Genomic DNA, 23186 nt, shown 5'->3' with positions numbered 1-23186 from the left:
CTATTTTTTTGTACACATGTAGGAAACGAACTTGTTCAAACAGTTTACATATGACTATTATGTCCTACTGTAGCTGGATGTAACCTGCCACAACAGGTCATAATAGTCGTATATGAACACTTCCAACAAGTTTATTACCATGATTTGTAAAAAAAAGATAGCTAACCAGATGTGAACAAACCGAAAAGTTAATTACCTTAATAAGTCATATTCTCGTATTTTGGGGGAGCTTCTAACTTTAGGTTTTAATATTTTTTTTAAAAAGGTTATAAAAAAACACAAAACTGCAAGAATTGTCCATATGGCATGTCGAAAATTGTCACTTTGGTCCAAACAGTTTGAATTTGCATTAATTGTCTCTGTGGTATGTCGAAAATTATCACTTTGGTTCAAACATGTTTAACTAGCACCGGTGGTTTAATTGTTTGATTTTGTTGCGAGTTTGGTCCAATTTACTTTGAATTTTTTTAAAATGACGTATTTGTTCATTATTAATTTCATTTACTATTTTTTTTGTTGTAATTCTGATTTAAAATTAAAGAAAAAAGAAAAAAGAAAAAAGAAAAAAAGATGTGTTATCAATACCCTCATTTATCCCTCCAGTAAACATCACAGCCACCGCTGGTCACCATCTCCCTCCCCTCTCTCTCTCTCTCTCTCTCTCTCTCTCTCTCTCTCTCTCTCTCTCTCTCTTTCTAAAGGTTTGTAGATCAGATACAAACAAGAAAGAACAAATAATAAAGTTATAACAATGATGTTTCCACGAAGAAATGATTCTCACAAGAGAATTAACACAAAGCGGCGATTAGGGTTGCAATGAGAGCAACCCGTGTACACAAATATAAAGTAAAACTAGTAATAATAAATCCTGACATTTAAGTGATTGAACCTAATTTAAGTAAACAGACTGATCCTAATCACTAATATTAAGGATCAATTAACCGACAACTACTATTATTATAATTACTAAATATTAAGTAAATACATTAGTACAAGTGATCACATGCTGACGTTGGCTTAAGGTACACTAGCTGACGTTGGCGTTGGAGCTGATGGCCAACATGTATTAGTACTTTACTCATTAGATTATAATGTTCGACCATACAATCTCCCCTACTCTACTAATGTCAAAACTAACTCTAATTTTAATTGTCAGCTTCATTCTAAAATTTAATTGATTCATCAACTGGAAGTTATCTCCTTTAAGCTCTTCAAAGTGCTTGCTTAGTTTTAAGTGAGGTCAGCCAGTGATAATCTTGTTCCATTTCTTCATGTCCCATGCACTCCAGTTGAAACATCCTAAAAATACGTTTCAAAAATTTTGTTTTTAAATCATTATTAAAACCATAATTAACATCACCATGGTATAAAATCATAAAACATGTATCTCAAAATATCATGATATCTGTCAATCATATCGAATCGCATATCAAATATCAAAGTAATCTCCCAGGCTAGAAAGTTGTGGTGTGTGCCATGCGCTCATCCGGAGCCCTTCCCTTTGCTAGCTGAAGTACCTGAAACCAAAACTAAAAACTGTAAGCACGAAGCTTAGTGAGCTCCCCCAAACTACCACATACCATAGAATAACACATAATAGCACATAATGGACCTTGCCCACTGCATCCGGCCCCGCCCGACATCAGACGAATCCGACATCGAGCCCCGCCTGACATCAAACGAATCCGACATCGTCTGGAATACATATCATACCAACAAGAACATAACACATTAACATATAACATATAAACATAATAAACTTCCTCGGGATTGCCCCAACATTGGACCGAAGTCCGGTACACATAACACATAACATATAAGCTTAATCTTCATCGGGCTTGCCCCGACATCGGACCGAAGTCCGGAACATATAAACAAATACATGCAAGAATCACATAGACATCAAGCATACAAGATCCCTCGGGCTCGCCCCGACATCAGACCAGAGTCCGGAACATATAAACTGCATCAGGATATCCCCGACATCGGACCTAAGTCCGGTATAAACCAACATACATGAACGGGCCGACATTGGTGCCTTCGACCCGTTCCTACTAGAGGAAAACTCACCTCTCAACCTAACTGCTGAAAACTTGTGCGAGGGTATCTCTGACAGTTGATCCAACGACTCCCTAACTATCATGACCAAAATAAACACTTAGTCAAATACTGATAATCCTTCTAAGGGTAAAATGACTATTTTACCCATTGATCTAAATTGGACCATGACCTAGGCCCAAACCCTTATAGTCTTTCCAAACTCACTAATGGCCCGTTAAAGCTCTCTAATGGCACAATTTTCTAAATTGGGCCCAACTCCTCAAATGGGTTTTCTACCTAAGCCCAAAACGTGCCATTGGTCCATTAACTGACTCCTAGTGGCCCATTTCGGCCCAACATGTGCTATGCCTAAAGATTGGCCCAAATTGAGGCCTAATATTGTAAAGCCCAAAAATCTGAGAGTACACTGAGCGTACTCTTCTATACGCTGCACGTACAACTTGCATGGATTGTACGCTGCGCGTACTGGCATGCACGCCCAACATACTACTCTGTTAAGCCATTTTATTCAAAACCTCTTAACCCCTTAAGACACTACATCCAAACTACAAATCTGAGTCCAATAATCCTTCTTGGCCCATAAAGTCGATCACTTGGTGGCTTGCAACCCACCAAATGAGGTCAAACTTGGAAAAATAGAAACTAACTTCATGGAAATGGCTAGATCTTATGCATGGCTACAAATGGGTCTTAAAGATTGAAACTTTACTGCTTAAGGGACACTTTTAGCACTGAGGGTGGCAACCCTAAGGTTGCAAATGAAGTTGCATCATAAAAATCCATTCTTTAGACATAAAAACGTCCAAAGCTCCATAAACCTAGATCTAAGCTTTTATGAAGAAAGTTGGAAGCTTTATACCTCCTTTGAGTGCCAAAAGATGAGATAATCCCAGATCCTTGAGCTCAAGATACACAAGTTCTTTTTCTCCAACTTCTCTTCTCTTCTTCCAAGCTCTTCTTCACCAAACTAAGCTTCAAAAGGCCAAACACACACAAGAATGGAGTGAGAGAGGTTATTTAGGGTTTTTGAGGGTGAGGGGTTGGTAAGGAGGCCAGGGTTGAGCTATAATGAGGTATTTATATGACTTAAACCCTAAAAATTAGGGTTTTGGAATCTGCTCACGTACGCTGCGCATACGTGCATGCGTCCCCCGAATCCAATATGCCTCTACACCCCGCGTACACCAAGGCTACGCCCATCATATGACTTATGGGCGACCCAAGTTCTCAGCCTAATTGCTAAACGTCAACTCCTTTGATCCTTCTATCTACCTTTAGCCCAATAAATAAATTAAGAATTAATAAATAAATAATACCTCAATGACGGTCGTTACACCAGTCGAAGATGAAACAAATGCTCAGTGGGAGTAGTGGAAATCTTTTTAGTGCGTTGAAAGCACACCTAATTTTTTCCATCGAGATAGAAGATGTCTTGTTCAGGCTCCCAAATGAATAAATGTTGAATTGGCTGTTCACCCACTGGAAACCTGTTGTTGATGTAGACAATGCCAAAAGGAAAAAGGAACTTGACAAATTTGGATATGCTTTGCTTTGAGGCTGATGTTGAGGTAGAGGGTTGAGAAGGAAGAGTTGGAGTCACTAATTTCAGCCTTTTTTTTTTACTTTATTGATCATTTGTTGCAATGCAAATTTTAGCTCCTCAGCATGAATACTTTTATTCTTAGAAATTAAATCCTGAATCTGAATCCATTCGTTGTAACCATACTTGACCAGTTCATGCGCAAACACAATCTTAATGTATTCATACTCAACTTTCTTTCTGATTAGATGAACCTTCAACATTTCATCCGTTGATTTAGTACACCTAACCTTGATGATAGTATCAGATTTTATTCTCTGAACTAGAACGTTCTCGAATTTCTTTCGGTCAATACGATCATTTAATTAGCTCCTAAATCCTTTTTTGTTTGACTATTGTTCATTGATGCCTCCCATAGCAGAGGGATACTTTAGCATAAATTTAGAGGAACAATGCTCAACATTATCCTATTTCTTAGAGGCATCATTCTCAGTGAAAATTTGTCTTAGTTCCTCAATTGGAAATCTCCACTCCCTGGCCAATGTGACTAGACTCACCGTGAGTTTCCTTTTTCTTGTAGGGAGGAGCCTTCATCATCAACATCATGAACTCCCCCTAAGGAGGATCTAGTCTTCCATTTCCTTGTAATGAGATAATCATCATCAGACTCAACATCATTATCACTGCCTAGAGGAATTGCTCCCTCAGGAATAGCTTCTAGATAAATAATGTTTAAAGACACAACTCGTGACATGAAATTGGAACACTTAGTTCAGATATGATTCAATTTTCAACATTTTATGGTTTAGAGTGAAAGTCAACAAGTTGGGGAGCTATAACTCATCGTGTAGGAATCTTTTAGACGCACAGATTACGCACCCAACTCGATGAGTTGGGGAGCCTCAACTCGACAAGTTGATGTTGGGGATGAAAACCCTAATATTTGGACATTGCACCCTGTATAAAGAACATTAACCCCCTTGATTGGACTCCTTCTCAGCCTTCTTGCTAAGAGAAAACCCTAGAATCGCCTACCCCTCTTGTTCATTGAGTTTTGTGAGTGTTTGAGTGATTATTTGAGATCTTTGAAGGAGGTTTTGAAAAGAGAAGTGTCAAGCTTGGAGGAGTGAACTTGGATCCAGAAACTCTACATCAAGGGTTGTGTCTTTGAGGTATAAAGTCATAACCTTGAATTGTAGCTTATTAGATCTTATCTTGTGTAGTTTAGGGCTTGGTTTTGGAACTTTGGCTTGGATGTCCAAAGAAAAGAAGTTTCTGGAGGTTGAGGGTGTAGATCTGGCCTCTATAAGACCTCTAGAGGATTAAAGTTGCAAACTTTAATAGCCTCCATGTCCCATTCATGAAATATGTCCATTACGAAACCAAAAATGAACCTTAGAGGGTGTTTCTTGCATGCATGAATGTAAATTTGGAAACTTTACGTGATTAAACCACATTAGGACCTCAGATCTATAATATGACATGTTGAAGCAAGGGTTTGAGGCTTAATGAGTCAGGACCCTCCTCAAAGGAGCTAGGGTTTGGGTCTAAAGCTTATTAGATGATCTTTGGGGGTAAATTTGGAAACATTACCCTTCTTGACACCTCTAGTCTTAGCGATTTGAAGTTTGGAACCTTTGGATTCAAGAAACAGGGCTTAATGCATTAAGTGGGTTGACAGACTGGAGAACTCGACTAGTTCATAGAGGAACTCGACGAGTTGGGTTAGAGTTAGCACGATTCTGTTGGAAAAGGAGGAAATCGATGAGTTATAGGAGAAATCAACGAGTTGGATCATAACATCGCGATTTTGTCTTTGAGATGGACTCGACGAGCTACTGGGATAACTCGACGAGTCAGGTCAACTTGGAGCGTTAACTTTGACCTTGACTAGGGTTGCTTTTAAGGGGTTTGAAGGGTTGAGTTGGATCTAAGGAATTGTTTATGATTATGGAGGTGGCATAGCTGATACTCGGAGTTTGGACCTACTCAACTACAATTCACATTTGAGGTGAGTCTCCTCACCATACCAATGGGTTAAAGGCACCAAGGCCGACCCATTATGTGTTATGTGGGATGCTAGTTGATTATGCGGTATTTGATACGCTAGTTGTATTTGTGATACTTGCATGGAAGACCTCTGGGGGAACCCGTGACACATGGATGTCAGACCATGTGGAGGTGCCCATGGCATTCCAGGTAAAGACTATGGGAGGTGTCCATGGTACTTGGGTATAAAACCATGTGGGGGTGCCCATGACGTTCCAGGTAAAGACTATATGGGGTGCCCATGGCATTCGAAGTAAAGACCATGGGGGTGCTCATGGAACTTGGTTATAAGATAATGTAGGGGTGCCCATGACATTCCACATAAGACCATGGGGATGCACATGGTACATAGGTGTAAGACCCTGGGGGAGCCCACACATCCGTATATGTTTGTATGAATGGCTTGTGTGGTTGATATGGCTTATATGATTATGTGGAATGTCTGGGGTATGTTATGGAGAACTCACCAAGCGTTAGCTTACGATTTGTTGGTTGTTTCAAGTACTTTGGGATCTAAGGGCAAGAACCTGGCGTGATGGTGTGACATGTACTCTCTGGCATTTTATTGGGGACACTCTGATGTAATGAATAAATTGTCTGATGTTATGAATTTTGAAACAATGTGACTGAGATTTTATATTTTATGGAAATGATTTCGTTATTTAAAAATGAAAAGTTTTATTATAAATTTGGGCTGTTAGAAGTTGGTATCAACGCCTTGATTTGAGGGATTCGGACATACTCACAGGTGTGTCAGGAATCAAACTGAGGAAATGGTAAATATTGTTTTTCAAAATCAAAGTAATTTAAAAAAAATGATTTCTTGTAAGAAAAAGGGAGAGTGCAATGCGCGTAATCAGCCGAGCTTAAGTAAGTGTTTTCCCCAATATGTTAGCCATGCTATATTGATATTTGGAATGTGATAGTCATATGTAACTTGCTATGTGAAAGCTTTAAAATTTGTATACGGTTAGGATCTTATAGCCTTAGAATAATTAATTTGGCCTTATTTCCTATTCGTTGTTTGGTTGTGGTCCTAGAGTAGATTCTGTTATTCGACGGTATATTTGATCCTTTTTTGTGTATAATTTGCATTCATAAGGTAGCTTGTTATGATTGATTTAAGTTTTGGTTTGGTGAGAATGGAGCAAATGTTTGGATAGCCTAGGATTTGAGTTATGCGGTAGTTTGTGAGTTGTGTTTTGTTTTGGGATGAATTAGAGTTATCAGATAGAGCTTTGGGGAAAGTACAGGTAGGTGTGGAAGGTAGTAGTGGGCCCGTACTACTGAAAGCACAGGACCTGTACCTAAACTAATGTTAGATCTGGGAGCTCTAATGAGATTGGTGTGGAAAGATCCCATTTTAGAATATCTTGATCATTATGTCTCCTTGTATTTCAGATTAGGATGGTGGTGACGCGTCATGGAGCAGGGGGATCAAGATCAGGACTAGGATCCAGATCTGGGTCGGGCTATGCTACAGAGCCCATTGACGAGAAGTTGCGTGAGCTTATCGCAGTCGAGGTTATGAGGGGCATTCTTGACGCTACCCCAGTGATTTTCGGGATCGTAAAGGAAGGGATGGTGGACATCATGGAGGAGCGGCTCAGGTCTTACCGAGCCGAGATTGTTGCGGGTCAGTTCGGGGCCCGGACACCCTAATTCTAGGTGTTCAAGGCGTGTGGGGCGACTGAGTTTTTTGGGGTCAAGGACCCCATAGTTAGTCGACGCTGGGTGGAAGACATGGAGAATGCCCAGCGCACGTGCTTTTTCCCCAAGGCAGCAAAAGTGGGGTTTGCTTCATGCATGTTAAGGGACCGAGCTGGGGATTGGTGGGAGGAGGTGACCCACCAGGTGGGATCAGCGGGAGTGGTTGAGATGCGATGGGAGATGTTTTTCAAGCGATTTGACTTGGATTTTGCACCATCCATTGAGGTGCAACGTTTAGTGAGGGAGATTCAGGAGTTACAGGAGACCACTGAGATTGTGGCGGTGATCACCGCCAAGTTTCGGGAACGAGCACTATTGATTCCGCAGCATGCTGCAGATAAGGATATGAGGAGGTCGAGGTATCATGCCATGTTGATGGATGATATCTGTTAGTCCGTGAGCTTTGGTGCAAAACCCTGAATGAGATGGTGGAGAAGGCCCGAGAGTGGGAGATGGAGTTGGAGTTCTGCAACAAGCGGAAGCCAGAGCAGGTTCAGAGAGTTGCAAGTCAGGCTAAAAAGCCTGACACCTCCAGCTCTTCTAGTAGGGGCCAACAGGGGCGTGGCCGATGTTCCAGGTGCGGTAAGTCGCACAACAGGGGATGTCGGACAGTAGGCTCGAGATGTTATACGTGTGGACAGCAAGGCCACATCAGAAGGGATTTCCCCAAAAAGGGCTTGATTTGTTTCCACTGCAACTAGATCGCCCATAAAAAGACCGATTGTATGAGGTTGCAGGGTGGAGGAGAAGCAGTGGCGGCGCCTGCGCCCACGACAATGAGGATCACTGATGGCCACCTTGCCAAAGCAGATACTCCTGCGGTGAAGAGTCGCGCATTTCAGTTGACCACAGAGGAGGCTCGAGCAGCGCCAGACGTTGTGGCTGGTACGTAGTTTATTTTCCCACTCAATATTGATTTATTATGGTTATGTATATATGTGCTCTTATATAGTGACCTTTTTGGTCAATGGTATGTCGGCTCATGTTATTTTCGATTCAGGAGCCACTCGATCATTCGTATCTCTTGCGCTTAGCAAGAAGTTCCAGGATGCTTCGGGGACTTTGGATTCCCCGCTTGAGGTTAAGATTGCAGATGATTGCACTGTGAGTGTTGTGAGGGTATATCGGGACTGTGTCCTGAATGTGTTTGGGGAGAGGTTCCGTATCGATCTAGTTTCGATACCGTTGCGTGGGTTAAAGGTGATCGTCGGAATCGACTGGTTGGGGGCCAATAGGGCCATGATAAATTGCGAACGCCAGCTAGTGAGAGTTCTAACCCCAAGTGGGAGAGAACTGGTTTTTAGGGAGAGAAGTCCCCGCAGGCGCCAATCCTCTGTTCGGCTGTGAGTGTTGGGAGACTTCTCCATATGGGTTGTTCAGGATTTTTGGCATATAGCTTAGATACGAGGGTGGAGTCCACGACAAATTTGGGCGGTGTACTTGTTGTACGTGATTTTTGGGATGTCTTTCCCGAGGAGTTGCTAGGGGTGCCTCCAGAGAGGCAGATAGAGTTTCTCATTGATTTGGTGCCGGGTGCTGCTCCGATAGCCAAGGCACCGTACCGACTAGCTCCGCCTGAGATGCAGGAGCTATCTATGCAGCTTCAGGAGCTGCTAGACGGAGGGTTTATCCGTCCAAGAAACTCTCCATGGGGAGCACCGATCCTGTTTGTAAAGAAGAAAGACGGGTCACACAGGATGTGCATCGATTATCTGGAGCTGAACAAGCTAATGGTGAAAAACCGTTATCCACTTTGGATGATCGATGATTTGTTCAATCAGTTTCAGGGTGCATCTTGGTTTTCCAAAATTGATCTTCGGTCATGGTACCATCATATGAGGATTAGGGATGAGGATATACTGAAGACAACCTTCAGGATTCAATACGGTCACTATGAGTTTGTGGTGATGCCATTCGGGCTCACCAATGCCCCAACAACGTTCATGGACCTCATGAACAGGGTTTGTAGGCCGATGTTGGATCGGTTTGTGATCGTTTTTATCGATGATATATTGATCTATTCTAAGACTAAGGAGTAGCACGAGCAGCATTTTAGGGAGGTATTAGAGACACTAAGGACGAAAAAGCTTTATGCCAAGTTCTCAAAGTGTGATTTCTGGTTGTGTAAGGTGCAGTTTTTGGGGGCATCATCAACCAAGAGGGTACTTTGGTTGATCCAGCGAAGATTGAGACAATGATGTGATGGGAAATACCGAAGAATGCATCTGAGATCCGTAGTTTCTTGGGCCTAGTAGGGTATTACTAGAGATTTATTTAGGATTTCTCCAAGATTGGGGTACCTTTGACTCACTTGACCAAGAAAAATGTGACATTTTATCACACCCCCAAACCGAGATGGCAGAAGCATTCGGGGGTGGAGGACGTCATGTATAGTATCATAACAATGCACAATAGTAAAACAAGCAACAACATCCATTGCATTAATAAAATAGTTAATACATGTGTGTTCTTTATATAGTTGTATGACACCAAAAATATATAGCAAAATAAAAGACGATTCGTGAACATGCCCCGTCTTCTTAAAAACCTGTGCTTGTGTACCTATCTACTGATTACCTGAGAATACAGGTTATTTTGAAAGAGAGTATCAACATTTAAGTTGGTGAGCTCATAAGTATTTAGTGTCTAATGTTTGTCTTTGTTTCATGAAAATGTTAGTATACTTCCCAGAAAATCCTATATTTTCTGCTTAAAATGAAAAGTAGTCTTTTACCCAATACCCAACTTTTTGTATGTTCTGTTCTCTCAAAATAGTGTAAAATGTGTTTTTGTACTTGAAATAGTATAATTGTATGTTTTCCGTATTTTTAAACTATATTTACTAGAAAAATAGTATGCTTTGTTCATGTGTGAGCATCACTGTATGTATGTGATAGAAGATAGTATCTTTTAGTAGTTTTGTTTAAAATAAAACCACTGAAGAAATGTTTGTCTTGTAAACCTAATTGGTTTAGTTAATGCTTAATGTGAATGAGGTTATAACCATACTTAATTGACTAGTATAAAACACGGTGTTCTCCAGGGGTCGATAAAGAAATGACATTTGTCACCCATAGACATGTCGTTCCTAACTGTAGCTAACATCAAGGTGTGGGATTGTCAGTCCCGTATAGATCTATACACAAACTCACGCTCTCCCTCCAGGAGACTCTGGTTATAAAACATGACTTAGCAAGAATGTTGCTAAGTACCATGAAGTAGTATTTCACATTCTAGTTAACTTGTTTACGCATAGTATGCATATGTTTCTTGTTCTTGTAAAGGAAAAGTGTACTTTGTAATGAAAAGTAATAACATGTATGTATTGATTCATGTATTGTTTCTCTGCTCTAGAAAGTGTAAGGGTCGAAGATATATTGTAATGAGTCAAAGTCTCTACCCTTCGTATAATTTGTAATGTATTTACTAAGGTGTCTAGTATTCGAAGCTTAATGTCTATGCCTTAGTATTTTTTGTATACTTTCATGTTTCCTATAAATAGGGACTTTACTTAGAGTTAGATAAGAGTCTTTACAGAACTTGTCTTTTTACTCTCTGTAAAACTGTGAAAGTATAATTGAACTGAAACAAGATTATATTTTCTCCTAGTGCTCATTTTATATTGATATTACTCTGATTTGATTCTCTTTACTCGATTATTAATTCATCACCCATAACTATAATTGGTATGTACTTGAACCGGTTGTAGCACGGTCCTTTTGGGTTGCCTTCACCAAAGCAACTTTATTGGATGAATAATGGAGAAAGAGGATAATTATGATTTATTAATATATTATGGGAATAATATATAAAAACGAGAAATCATATTATTTGATTGATATTAGTCAAAAATTAATTTAGAATTAATTTTGTGGTCAAAAGAGATTAATTAAATAAACGGGACTGATATTGTAATTATAAGATAATTACAAAATGGGTTGAGGATACTTAAGGATAGGGGTGGATGGAATCTTATGGAAGCCCATAAGGATTTCTTCCAAGCTAAGGATTCTGGAAGGATCTTATGGGATGCTTAGAGCCTAAGCAAGCGGATTAGGTCTTTGACTAAAACCTTAATTCTTCAGCTATATAAGGAACCCATTGAACACCCAAAATCGGATACCAAAAACCCTAGAAGGATCTTAGAGCCGATTTTGAGCGTCCTCCTCTCTCTCTCATAGTCTCCAACTTGCTTCTTGGTGTTTGTAATCTATTAGAGGTATTATATTTGTGATACTAAGCTCTCAAAGGTTGAAGATTCATACTACAATTGAAAGGTAGTCATCTAAATTTGTATTAGTTATGATTTTCGATTTTTGTATACTAGATATAGGGTTTATAAGCTTTGGATGATTATTGCATGTACAATTAGAAAACTAGATCCAAAGCTTTAGGGTTTGTATGTGCACCATATGATTGCTGTTATGCTCAAAACCCATCATATATCCACCAGGTCAATGCATTAACGCTCGGTAAAAATTGACTGGGGCAATCCAAGTAATTCGACATGAACTCGACAAAAACAAAAGATCCTAAGCTCATAGAGAACAACAAAGTGCACCTAAATCGCATAATTTCATAATCTCGTGTCTCTAGCCTAGCTCGGCGCACATGTGGGCTTGGGCTAGCTTATATATCCACTAATGTATTTGAAAGCCTAACAGCGGGAAATAGAAATCAGAGTTAAGGTTAAATTTGTAAATTACTTTGTACAGAACTTGCAAATTATTATATACCAAGGGAACGTTCTTGTATTATACTTTAAATATTATAAAGTCAACACAATACTTTTCAATTGCTTAAACTTAAAAGAGAGTTTTCCTATTTCTTCTTTTTCTTAATTATCGATGTTCTTGTATTTTACTTTAAACTAGAAATTCATCTCACCTTAGATTCGCATGGGATGCAAACTGTGAGCCTACTTATGTCCAACTTGCGGGTGCATAATTCAAAAAATTTCTATTATATAGGGACCAAACCAACAAACATAAAAAAAATATTGTGGCAAAAGTCTAAAACCCAAATACAAAAACATTGAAAAAGATATATATATATATATATATATATATATATATATATATATATATATATATATATATATATATATATATATATATATATATATATATATATATATATATATATATATATATATATATATTAAGTTATGGGAATAATTTTTGTAATTTTCTTTCTAGACAGGGATCGAATCAGCCAAAATACAAAACTGTTGTGGCATGTTTTAAAAAACCAAAAGTATACTATTTATAACTATTGTGTCAAAAATATAAAATCCAAAACTATTATCATAATAGTAAAAAAAAAAAGTAATAAAAATATTTTTTATTATATATAACAATTTTATAAGTCAACACAAGACTTTTTAAGTTGCTTTAACTAGAAGACAGTTTTCCTATTTCTGTGTTTTCTTCGTCGCCAAGCCATATTTCAATTTCTATACAGACCTCTTCGAATCTCTTTGGAGTTCATGTAAACAACAGCATTTATCAACATCCTGTAAGGTTCTTTCTTTTCTTCCGTACCAAATACAATCATAATTTTCAGTTTTCTAGATTCGTAGCTATTGATTTGAATCTCTGTTTCAATGCTTAGATCTTTGACCAATCAAGAATGTCTCATATTTTCTTTGTTTCACGAGACACCAATATCTTGCAATAGTATTTTAACGATACCTAGATCACTTTTCAGTTCTTGATGTGTTGGGTTTTGTTCTTTTGACAAAAGGGGTAATAATATGTGATCCTTATTTAGTGGGTTCTGTTTGTTACCATTGAGTTCAGAATTTTTACCGTTCTTTTGGGGTCAGTAGAAGACTTCAATTGCACGAGTTCTTTCTTGTTTAACCATTCCCAGTTTTTTACCCATCCGCTTTGAATAATCTGAGGTTTACATATGATGATGTTTAATTTCTATAAAGAAAAAGATTCCAGTTGGTTTTTTAAAAGAAATTAAGTGGTATGCTTGACTTTTTCAACTTCTTGAATATTTTACGTTATTTTTGGCTTGTTCCAACCAAACTCAGTGTCCGTAATTATCCCATATGAAACTATTTCCTTCAAAAACTTGATGATTAGCTTGGTAGTTCTTGATTAATCTCAATGATCATCACTCCTTATCCAGAAATAAAAAGGTCAAACATTGATTGAAAAGGATTCGGGTTTATTTGAAAGATTTTCTTTAGTTTTTTCGTCTAAAATATGCGTCCGATATAAAGTCAAATATTTCAGCATCTAATAATCGGTAATTTTCTTAATTCTATTATTATTCTTGAATGTTACGTCAATAAGTTTCAGGGTTTTGAAAAGCGACAAGATGAGCAGTAATCGCCGGTTAGTTCGATGCCCAGGGTGCCAAAAAGTTCTGCGGGAGTCGCCAGATGTTCCAGTCTACAAATGTGGAGGCTGTGGGGCAGTTCTTCAAGGTTTTGTAGGAAATGCATGGTTGTGTTTATTGCTTTGATATTATTTATTTTATTTATTTATTTATTTTTGATGTGTTTAAACTATGCAGCGAAGAAGCGGATAAACAATACATTTGATACAGAGGTAAATGCTGCTTATTTTTCTTCCTTGAAGAGATTGATTTGATCATAACTTCTAATTAGTCCAAATCATGTCCCAGGTGAAGCAGATAAATGACCTCAAAATCCCCTTTCATGTCATTAAAAAATCTACTCTAGACTTCAACGAAAGAAGGTTCATCGGGAAGGGTGGATACGGAAGGGTCTACTGGGGACTCCTCTCGTGGGCGGGTCATGTAAACGAGTTGGTTGCTGTAAAACGGTTAGATGTCACTGGGTTTCAAGGTAACAAGGAGTTCCACACCGAGGTCACAATGCTTTCACAGTATCAACACAAGAACATTGTAAGACTTATAGGGTTTTGTGATGAGAACAAGGAGATGATTCTGGTCTATGAATATGAAAGCAATGGTAGCCTCGACAAATATTTACGTGACACTGCTAAGTCAGGTGGACCATCATGGCCACAACTCCTCAAAATATGCATTGGTGTTGCTTCCGCATTGGACTATCTTCATAATCACGTTGCAGAAAAACATAGAATAATACACCGTGATATAAAAAGTGCGAATGTTTTGTTAGATGAGAATTGGAATGCAAAACTTGCTGATTTTGGGTTGTCCAGGATAGGTCTAGCAAATCAAAAGAACACCTTTGTGATCACCAACCTCGCTGGCACACATGGTTATTGTGACCCACAGTATGAAAAAACAGGATTTCTAACAAAAGAATCGGATGTTTATTCATTCGGTGTGGTTTTATTCGAAGTTTTGTGTGGTAGGCTGGCGTGTGATTTCAATTACAATGATGAGCGACGATTCCTCCATCATTTGGCCCGAACTTGCTACAAAAACGGAGACCTAGAAAAAATTATCGATCACAGAATAAGAAAAGATATCAATCCAAATACGTTGCTCAACTTTTCAGGTATTGCTTACCAATGCTTGCAAAAAACTCGGGAAAAACGACCTTCTATTGTAGAGGTTTTATTCCAACTTAAGGAGGCCAGGAAAATTGATGTAAGTTTGAACATTGTTTTTTTCATTAATATGTACACGTTTTGGGAAAAAGTTATGCAAATATATGTACATTATTTACCTAGACATTATATATATCTTATTAGATGTGTCACCGGTTAGAGGATGAGATCCTTGAAGACGAGTTACTTTCCACGTTACTAAGCTTCATGGTGTCACTACCCTATCCATGGCGATGAAACAAGGTGTGTTGCCTCTCCTACCTAGATGCCCGCAACACCCTTGCTCGATTCTTACATTCTTGATTTACTTTTATATTGTAGGATTTTTTTATGATCCGTGGCATCTCTCGTTGGTTTTCTCCGTCTTCAGTTTTAAGCTTTTGTTTTCTTTTCCTTGTTGAATTCTGGATTCTAATCTACTTTTGGCCTCCTTGCCCTCACTGAGAGTTAGCAATGGGGCACCTTGCAGTCAGGGGCAAATGCTAGAATACATATTAGGTGTTGCCGAGACATGGGAAATAGGTAAAAAAATCAAAAACTTTTCCAATGCAGACAGAAAATGCAGGTGTTGCCGGTGCCAAACCGGGACCTACCTAAAACCGCAATTGTCTGTAGTGGCCTGTAGCAAGGTATACCGTGCTCTATTGTGCTCAACATAAAGTCTACGATGCTCGATGAGTAGGTTTGCGGTGTTTGGACCGGTCGCTAGATTAGATGATGACCTCTTGGGGTTTTAGGCATCGGCCCACAAGCATTGCAAGACCAATTTATCATTATAAAAAAGATCTCCATGGACCTTTTATAACCCTAAGAAGAAAGTCTATACATGGTAAATGTATTTCTACAAATCTAATAAAAAATCTCTTTATATTTTGTTGGTGGACTTTTCGATTGCTCTCATCATTTGAACCATGTTAATTCTTTTTTTCTTATATTTTCTTCACTTCTTTATCGTGTGTGGTTTATGTTCATTGAGTCTTGATCATAAAAACCGGTATCAGAGTTGTGGTTATGATTGAAGAAAAGAATGTCTGGAATCAAATATGTAGCAACCCATTTGTTCATAAACAATTATTCTTAATTTAGAGTTATAATGAAGATAGTCTGGAATCTCGAATCATGAAGTTGTTGATGTGTGTGTACAACCATGCCTTCACAATCTGATAAGTACCTATAAAATCTTTAATCCACAACTGTAAGCACAAAGCTTAGTGAGTTTCCAAAAATACCACATATAACACAACATAATAATTAGTTAAGGTTATTAACAAACTCTGTAGATTATCAACAGTCTCAATGTGTTAACAAACACCATGTGGATTAACAACACACCCCTTGAGTTATCATCAATCGTGGGGCTATTCATAGTTGAGACTAAGCCGGTCGAGATGCATATACTGTCACACAGACAAATATAGTGTGAAGACTCACCTCGCAAATAACAACTAAATACCGTAACTCTCATCTACCAAAGACTAATCCTACATGACACCTAACAACAATAAATTGTACCTCTCAATCTACACTTTAAAACCCTAGCTTGACCGAAAGTTTGTCAAAAAGTCAACCATGGTTAAGCTCAGCCAACGGTCACGTCATGACCACCCAAAAGTCACATCGTGACATGAACAAAGATAAAATATTTGCGAACATCTTTATCTCATGACGTGACATGATAATCCTCACATCGTGAGATTCGTTCTGGACAACTTTGATCATTAAGATCTTAATCCCTTAAGACATTCCTTGAGACTTTCCAAAGGGTTTTCCCTAACCCTAAGGATCATAAAAGTCACAGCTTTATAGCCATGCATGTCCAATGCATGACTTGCACACAAACTAGGTCAAGATAAAGGAAAAATAGGACCAAAACTCAAGATTGGAATCTAAACCTTCATCAAACTCCAACTTTGAGACTTATGCTCATCCCAAGATCACCATAATCCGTAAAGTTGTAAAATTTATGGATTCCATGCATCCAACTCAACCCAAGGAGAAAAGTGGGTAAAACTTAGATCTACCATGCTTAAATGAGAAAGGCAAGAACTTGAGGACTTACCAAGGTCCACAAGCAACACAAAACGGTGAGGAGGAGACTTGCTTGCCAAAACAATACACCAAAGGAACCTTCTTCTTCATCAAGAGCTAAAACGCCCAAAATGAGTCCTAAAACCACCATGAAGAACTAGGGTTAGGATTTCTATGGTTTAGAAAGATGGAGGCTGAGAAATGAACCCTAAAACCAAGTTTAGATTTCTTAAATACAAAAGAAACCCTAAAAGATCATGGGCTTAGACTGCAACCCTCCTCACATCATGACTAACTAAGTGTCATGACGTTACCTCATTTGCCTCGTCACGTCGTGACCACCTTATGGTCACGTCGTGACCGATGTTTTTCCCCAAAATCATGCCTTTGACTTCTTAATGCCTCACACTGACACAATCTAGGAAATGGGTGTTACAAATACATTTAGTTATTGCTTTTATAATATAAAGTTAAAGAGAAAATGATTCTTATGTGTGCAGGAACAAAAGATTGAAAGAAGGAGGTGTTACGGGCATCGAATTGGTCAACATAGATTATGTAACATATATTTACGTTTCACATGACACATAAAAATACTCTCGATGTAAACACCAAAAATTGATTTCTATAGTAATAATTTCAACTAATCTTAGAATATTCCTTCAAAGAGAAGAATGCGGTGCTTCAAGATCAAGCATGCAATTCGTTTAGTCAACAGTCAAATAGTAAATGAAAGTTGAATTGACGTACACAGCGTGAATGTTCAACTAACACTGAGTGCCAAGTTATCCAAGAGATGGATACATGAAAGATGTGGCATGACATATGGCAAGAGACAAACATGTGGCGAAGAAATGTGATATGTGGCACAGTCTCAGATAGGAACATGGACACAACATGGCATGTTCCAGCATAATCCATATGATATATACAGTCTCAGATAGGAACATGGACACAACATGGCATGTTCCCACATAATCCATATGATATATACAGAGTTAAATGGCCTCTCTGATTGTTTCTTTATCGAGTAAATCCTGAATGTTCAAGTGATGACTTGTAGTTGAAAAAAGCATTTATTGATGTAAATATATGAGGGTAGGGTTGCCGAACGAGACAAGGTATTTTTTTCTCAGAATGTTGATATGCAATTACGAATTCGTAATGTAATTATGGAATTATTATTAGAACTCGATGTTGTAGCTAGAGTTCGTAATATGTTGCTATTATGACCTTAATGGTAAGCTTGATCGATGAATTCCATGATTCTTTTCATCAATTGGTTAACAAGGGTTATAAAACCTAGTTTATGAAAATCTTAGAAATATAATATTACTGAGCTAAGTCATTTAACAGTTATATTATTGAGGTTGATGAATTTGGTAGGAAATGGATACTGAGTTCAGTTAGTAGTCATATAAATGATCATTGTGATATATATATATATATATATATATATATATATATATATATATATATATATATATGTATATATGTATGATAATTAGGTTCCTAGTGTACAAGAACATGTTCTAAAGAACTTGGTATAGTGGCTGAACAGGATTGACAAGTGATAAGTTGGGAAGCAACATAAAGCTTGAAACCAAAACAAAAGTTAGTGTTTACTAACTGGCCAGGTGAGTACATGTGGATTTTCTGGGTATCTAGCAAGGCAAATGATTTTACATGAATATGGGAAAGCAAGTCATGAAAGATCTTTATTCCTAAGACATTATAGAATGATATTTGCTAATGACATATGATCCTACATGATGACACCAAATAACAAGTTACTTATAAATTATTTATTACTAATTCGATTGTTAATAAATATAATCAATATTTATATTTAATTGGAAAATTATTATTGTATGAAAATAATATTTTAACAAGTAATTGGGATCATTGAAGGAAATAATATTTCTAAAGAGAAAAACAACTAATAAATTATAGACAAAACTGCAAAAATGGTCTCTGTGGTATGCATTTTTTTGGGGTTTTAGTCCAGACAGTGACTTTTTTGGATTGGTTGTCCTTTTGAGGTAGTTTGTATGTGAAAATAGTCCCTCCGAAAATTGAAATGACTATAATACCATTGGGGTATTTATTTTTCATTTTTCTTTCATTTTTTTAAATTAAATATTTATTTATTTATTTTAACAATTAAAAAATAATGGAGGACCCACCTCTCTCTCTCTCTTCTCTTCTCTTCTCTCTCTCTCTCTCTCACACACACACACACACTCTCTCTCAAGCAAACACACACACACACACACACACACACACTCTAGATCATCAACATTCATCATCTTCCTTTTAGTCACCATCATCTTCCTTCTTCAACCACCTAAGCTGCACCACTGTAAACCCCACAACAAAAACATGTACCGAGGTAATCATCCCTTGTCACCATTGATCACAAACACCATGGGGAAGAGATACACACACACTGAATCTTTATTTGGGGAGTCCACCTCCATAATATGAAATTAAGCCACCAAACTGAGCAAAAGAAAGAAATACATCCATAGATTGAAGTAAAGGCTGTTGACTGGAATACGTAGAACAAACATCAACCAAATACGGTCCCTGTGGTATCGTTGTTGATAGGAAGTCGGAAATTACAGACGAAAACATGGGTTCATCTCTGCCCGTGGTTTAGAGAACACCAACTCTAGTATACCCTAAAACAATCACATAACAATAAACTGCAAAATTCGATCCAACACAAAATCCGATCATCGGGGATAAAAGAAAATGTTACCTGAAGCCGATTAAGAACGTAAGTGTATTTTCCCCAAAGCTCCAACCAACGAGATTCGACAGATCAAGAAGAAAGGAACGAAGGCAGCTAACGGGAAGCTCCGATGATGACTGAGAAATCACGAGGCAAGGACGGGCAACCGATCTATGGAGAGCCCTCCTTGGTTTATTTGCTCTGGCGCCAGTAGCAACACACGAAGAAGAAAGAGAGACAGCTGTTGGTGACTATCATCGCCGACAATGGTGGGGATAGGGGCTGCTCTAGTAGTTCCTCGTTCTTTCTTTCTTAATTCGACAGAAAACACAGTAGACAAAGGCAGCTCCGGTGACCGACAACCACTTCCTTGGTCGGTGGTGAAGAAAAACGGGAAGTTTTGAAGTAATGTCTTCTACCCGATGAATGAAGGAATGGAGAGAGAGAGAGAGAGAGAGAGAGAGAGAGAGAGAGAGAGAGAGAGAGAGAGAGAGAGAGAGAGAGAGAAAGATGTGGGCCCAAATTAGTTATTTATTTTCTTTTTCTTTTAAATTAAATAGAAAAAATATAAAAAATATATCAGTAAGGGAATTTTAGTCTTTTCAGTTTTTCGAGGGACCAAAATCACAAACAAACATGGTCAAAAGGACCACCAATCCAAAAAAGTCACTGTTTGGACTAAAACCCTAAAAAAATGCGTACCACAGGGACTATTTTTGCAATTTTGTCTAAATTATAAGTTGTGAATTTATTTCTTGTGTATATTTTTTTGGACCTATTGAAGTACATTTGTAGAAAGTTGGGTTATTTATATAAAAGTTGCAAATGCTTAATAAAAGATGGAATGAAATACAACGATCATTTGACTAGTTTCTTGTCAAAACCAAACAAATTCCTTGATGAGAAAAATTGCTTGTTGTTTTTCCTTTTTACTGGTCCAAGTTTGTCATAACTGTGGAAAATAACACGATAATATAGCCATCACACTATTTTGTAATGTTTTAATGTGTTGGATACTATTATATTGTGCATGGTAATATTTTTCATAAGACATAGCAAGTTCATAGACATAAATAAATGTAGTATTATGGATATGATATAGATTTATAATTTGAGGGACAAATTTTGTGTTCTTCAAATTTATTTTGCTTTATGTATTATCATCCGGAAACTCAAGAGTTCTTGCACACCTTGAAGTACTCTCGTATAAAACACCATCATCATGAGTATCAGAATATAAATAATTTTCTCCATCTGAAAAGTCAGTAAATACATCACTATGGCAAGAAAATAATAAAAAACATGGCATCGTCATCTTCCAAGTTAATCCTTCCATGTAAGAAACGATTTCCGATCCAGATTTATGTCAAATTGATCTTGTTTATAATTCAAAATTTTGTATCAGAGACTCACTTAATTTTTTTAATGGTAGAGTCTGATTCTGATTTTGTTTGATAAACATCTTCAGTGTCATGTTTCAAATTCGTTTTCTTAAAATTAGCAAGATGATAACCGGATGTTTAAAACAGAATTCACTACTAGAAAAAAGCCCTTTAATGACGCGCAAACAATGACACGCGGTGATTTACGATACGCAAAAGTGTGTGCCCCAAAAATAATGTCATTTCTTCTAAAATTTGAAGGATAGAGGATGCGCTTTTTGTGCGCGCCCTAAAATTAGTGTCAGAAAAGAAAAAAAAAAGAAATACGGAGGATGCCTTTCATAAGATGTGCGTCGTGTAAGTGTGTCGCTTTATATTTTTTTAATGAAACACGCGTTTCAAGCGGGAAATGAAATCTCAAAAATTAAAACCCTGCCTCCTATTCCAATTAGCAAGAAAGAAGCCTAGGGTCTTCGTCTTCCCCCCCCCCCCCCCCCTCTCTCTCTCTCTCTATCTCTAACCTAAAACCCAATTTGCGATTTCGTAGAGATCTTCCATGGCTGTAACAAATGTTGTCTCATCTCACTGATCTTCGCAGCGATTGTGGCTTGAGGGAAAGAATATGGCAGCGACGGTGGCTCCAAAGAAAAAGACGCCACGCCGGTGACTTTAGGGATGGAAGATAACAATGATGAGTGGGTCAACCCTCATGAAATCGATCCACACTTTCTACTTTTCTCCTACCTTTCTCTCCACCCTTCTCTTTCACCATAATCATCTTCTTATTCATTCGCAAAATATTTAACATGAAAATCAAATCGCTGTTTCATATTTCATTCATTCATATAAAGCCCCGATATTTCAATTCGATTTTGAACCCTACCTAAATCATCATCCTGGAAAAACCCTAGCACATCATCCCTAAAACGCCCAATAGAAAAAAAAACCTAGATTTAAATCCCTAATTGATTCAGACGATGAGAACTTGGATGAAGTCGCACCTTCTTCACCGTCCGGTTCGATTTCATGGCATTATTGATTCAAAGTTTTAGGTAATATTTCTTGATATTGTTATACTCTTATCTCTTCAACTATCTTCAATCGTTCGCTTCAATGTCTCCAGTCGATTTCATTATCTTCAATCGATCTAAGTGAAAGATGCCTATATTTTCGGAGTTGATTTGTTAGGGTTCATTCACATCCCTATGGAGGAGACCGCGATCTCCTCTTCATTCCATGATCCCCACTTTTACTCTTTATGCATCTCAGGTATTCTTCGTTCCTTCTCCCTTATTCTCATTCTTGTTTGATTTCTTAGGTGCGAGATCCTCCCCCCGTACTTTTCTGCTTCTCAATCCCATTCTGATAATTTGTTAACAGTTGCACACACTCTATGCATCTACTCTCTATGCATCTCAGGTTTCGTTGTTCCAACAATGAACCAAGATTTATCAACATTTTCACCTTCGACAGCAAGGAGGAATCACCAACTCTTGTTATGGTTCATGGATATGCAGCTGCTTAGGGCTTCTTCTTCAGAAATTTTCATGCTTTCGGCAATTTGAGCTCTAATGATGGTTCACAAAATGATCAAGTTGGTATGAATTCTGAAGTTGCATTTGTCATTAGGGAATTCACCGAGCCATTTAGACAAGATGATGATTATGAAGACGAAGAAGAAGAAGCAAAGGTTGATGTTTTGAGATGATGATTTCTGCCATAAAAACATGTCAATTATCCATTGGTTGCTCATTGTTTTACTCTCATTATGCAGCATATGAACACGGTTAATACCCATCCTGTGCTGCTAGTTGCAACTGCTGATAACTCTGAAGGGTTGCCACCTACAATTAGGCGTTGTTTCAGCCATGAAACAAAAATGGGAGGTTTGACCGAAGACCAAAGAGTGGAAATGCTATCCCAGTGACTTCACCTTATCCCTGAATTGGTTCCAGATGTAAGTAAGAATAAGAATAAGAATATTTACTGTATACATATATTTATCTTAAAATCTAATGAATGATGTATGTGAAGGGTTTTGAGCATTCTAACACTTCCTAAGTGTACATGCAACCCTAATAACCTTGGATCTATGTTTGTCTAATTATCATGTAAAGTTGAATTCCAAGGTTATATTCCTATCTAGCATACATGGGGAA

The 23186-nt window shown here is 37.9% G+C and overlaps 2 protein-coding genes across 2 annotated transcripts; both read left to right on the top strand.

Moving 5' to 3' along the window:
- Positions 1–8085: 8085 nt before the first annotated feature.
- LOC111880139 (uncharacterized) lies at positions 8086–8707 on the top strand. The gene is made up of 2 exons (XM_023876540.1): positions 8086–8245; positions 8313–8707. The coding sequence occupies exons 1-2, from the start codon at positions 8086–8088 to the stop codon at positions 8705–8707; spliced, it is 555 nt and encodes a 184-aa protein (XP_023732308.1).
- Positions 8708–12763: 4056 nt separating this feature from the next.
- Positions 12764–15750, top strand: LOC111880161 (receptor-like protein kinase HERK 1). The gene is made up of 6 exons (XM_023876564.3): positions 12764–12882; positions 13675–13802; positions 13892–13926; positions 14003–14920; positions 15025–15123; positions 15202–15750. Exons 2-5 carry the CDS (start codon positions 13694–13696, stop codon positions 15115–15117), a joined length of 1155 nt encoding a protein of 384 aa, XP_023732332.1. The 5' UTR covers positions 12764–12882; positions 13675–13693; the 3' UTR covers positions 15118–15123; positions 15202–15750.
- Positions 15751–23186: the final 7436 nt, after the last annotated feature.

The sequence above is a fragment of the Lactuca sativa genome, chromosome 1, assembly GCF_002870075.4.
Source record: "Lactuca sativa cultivar Salinas chromosome 1, Lsat_Salinas_v11, whole genome shotgun sequence".
In the NCBI taxonomy this organism is placed as follows: domain Eukaryota; kingdom Viridiplantae; phylum Streptophyta; class Magnoliopsida; order Asterales; family Asteraceae; genus Lactuca; species Lactuca sativa.
This window is presented reverse-complemented; position numbering and strand designations above follow the sequence as displayed.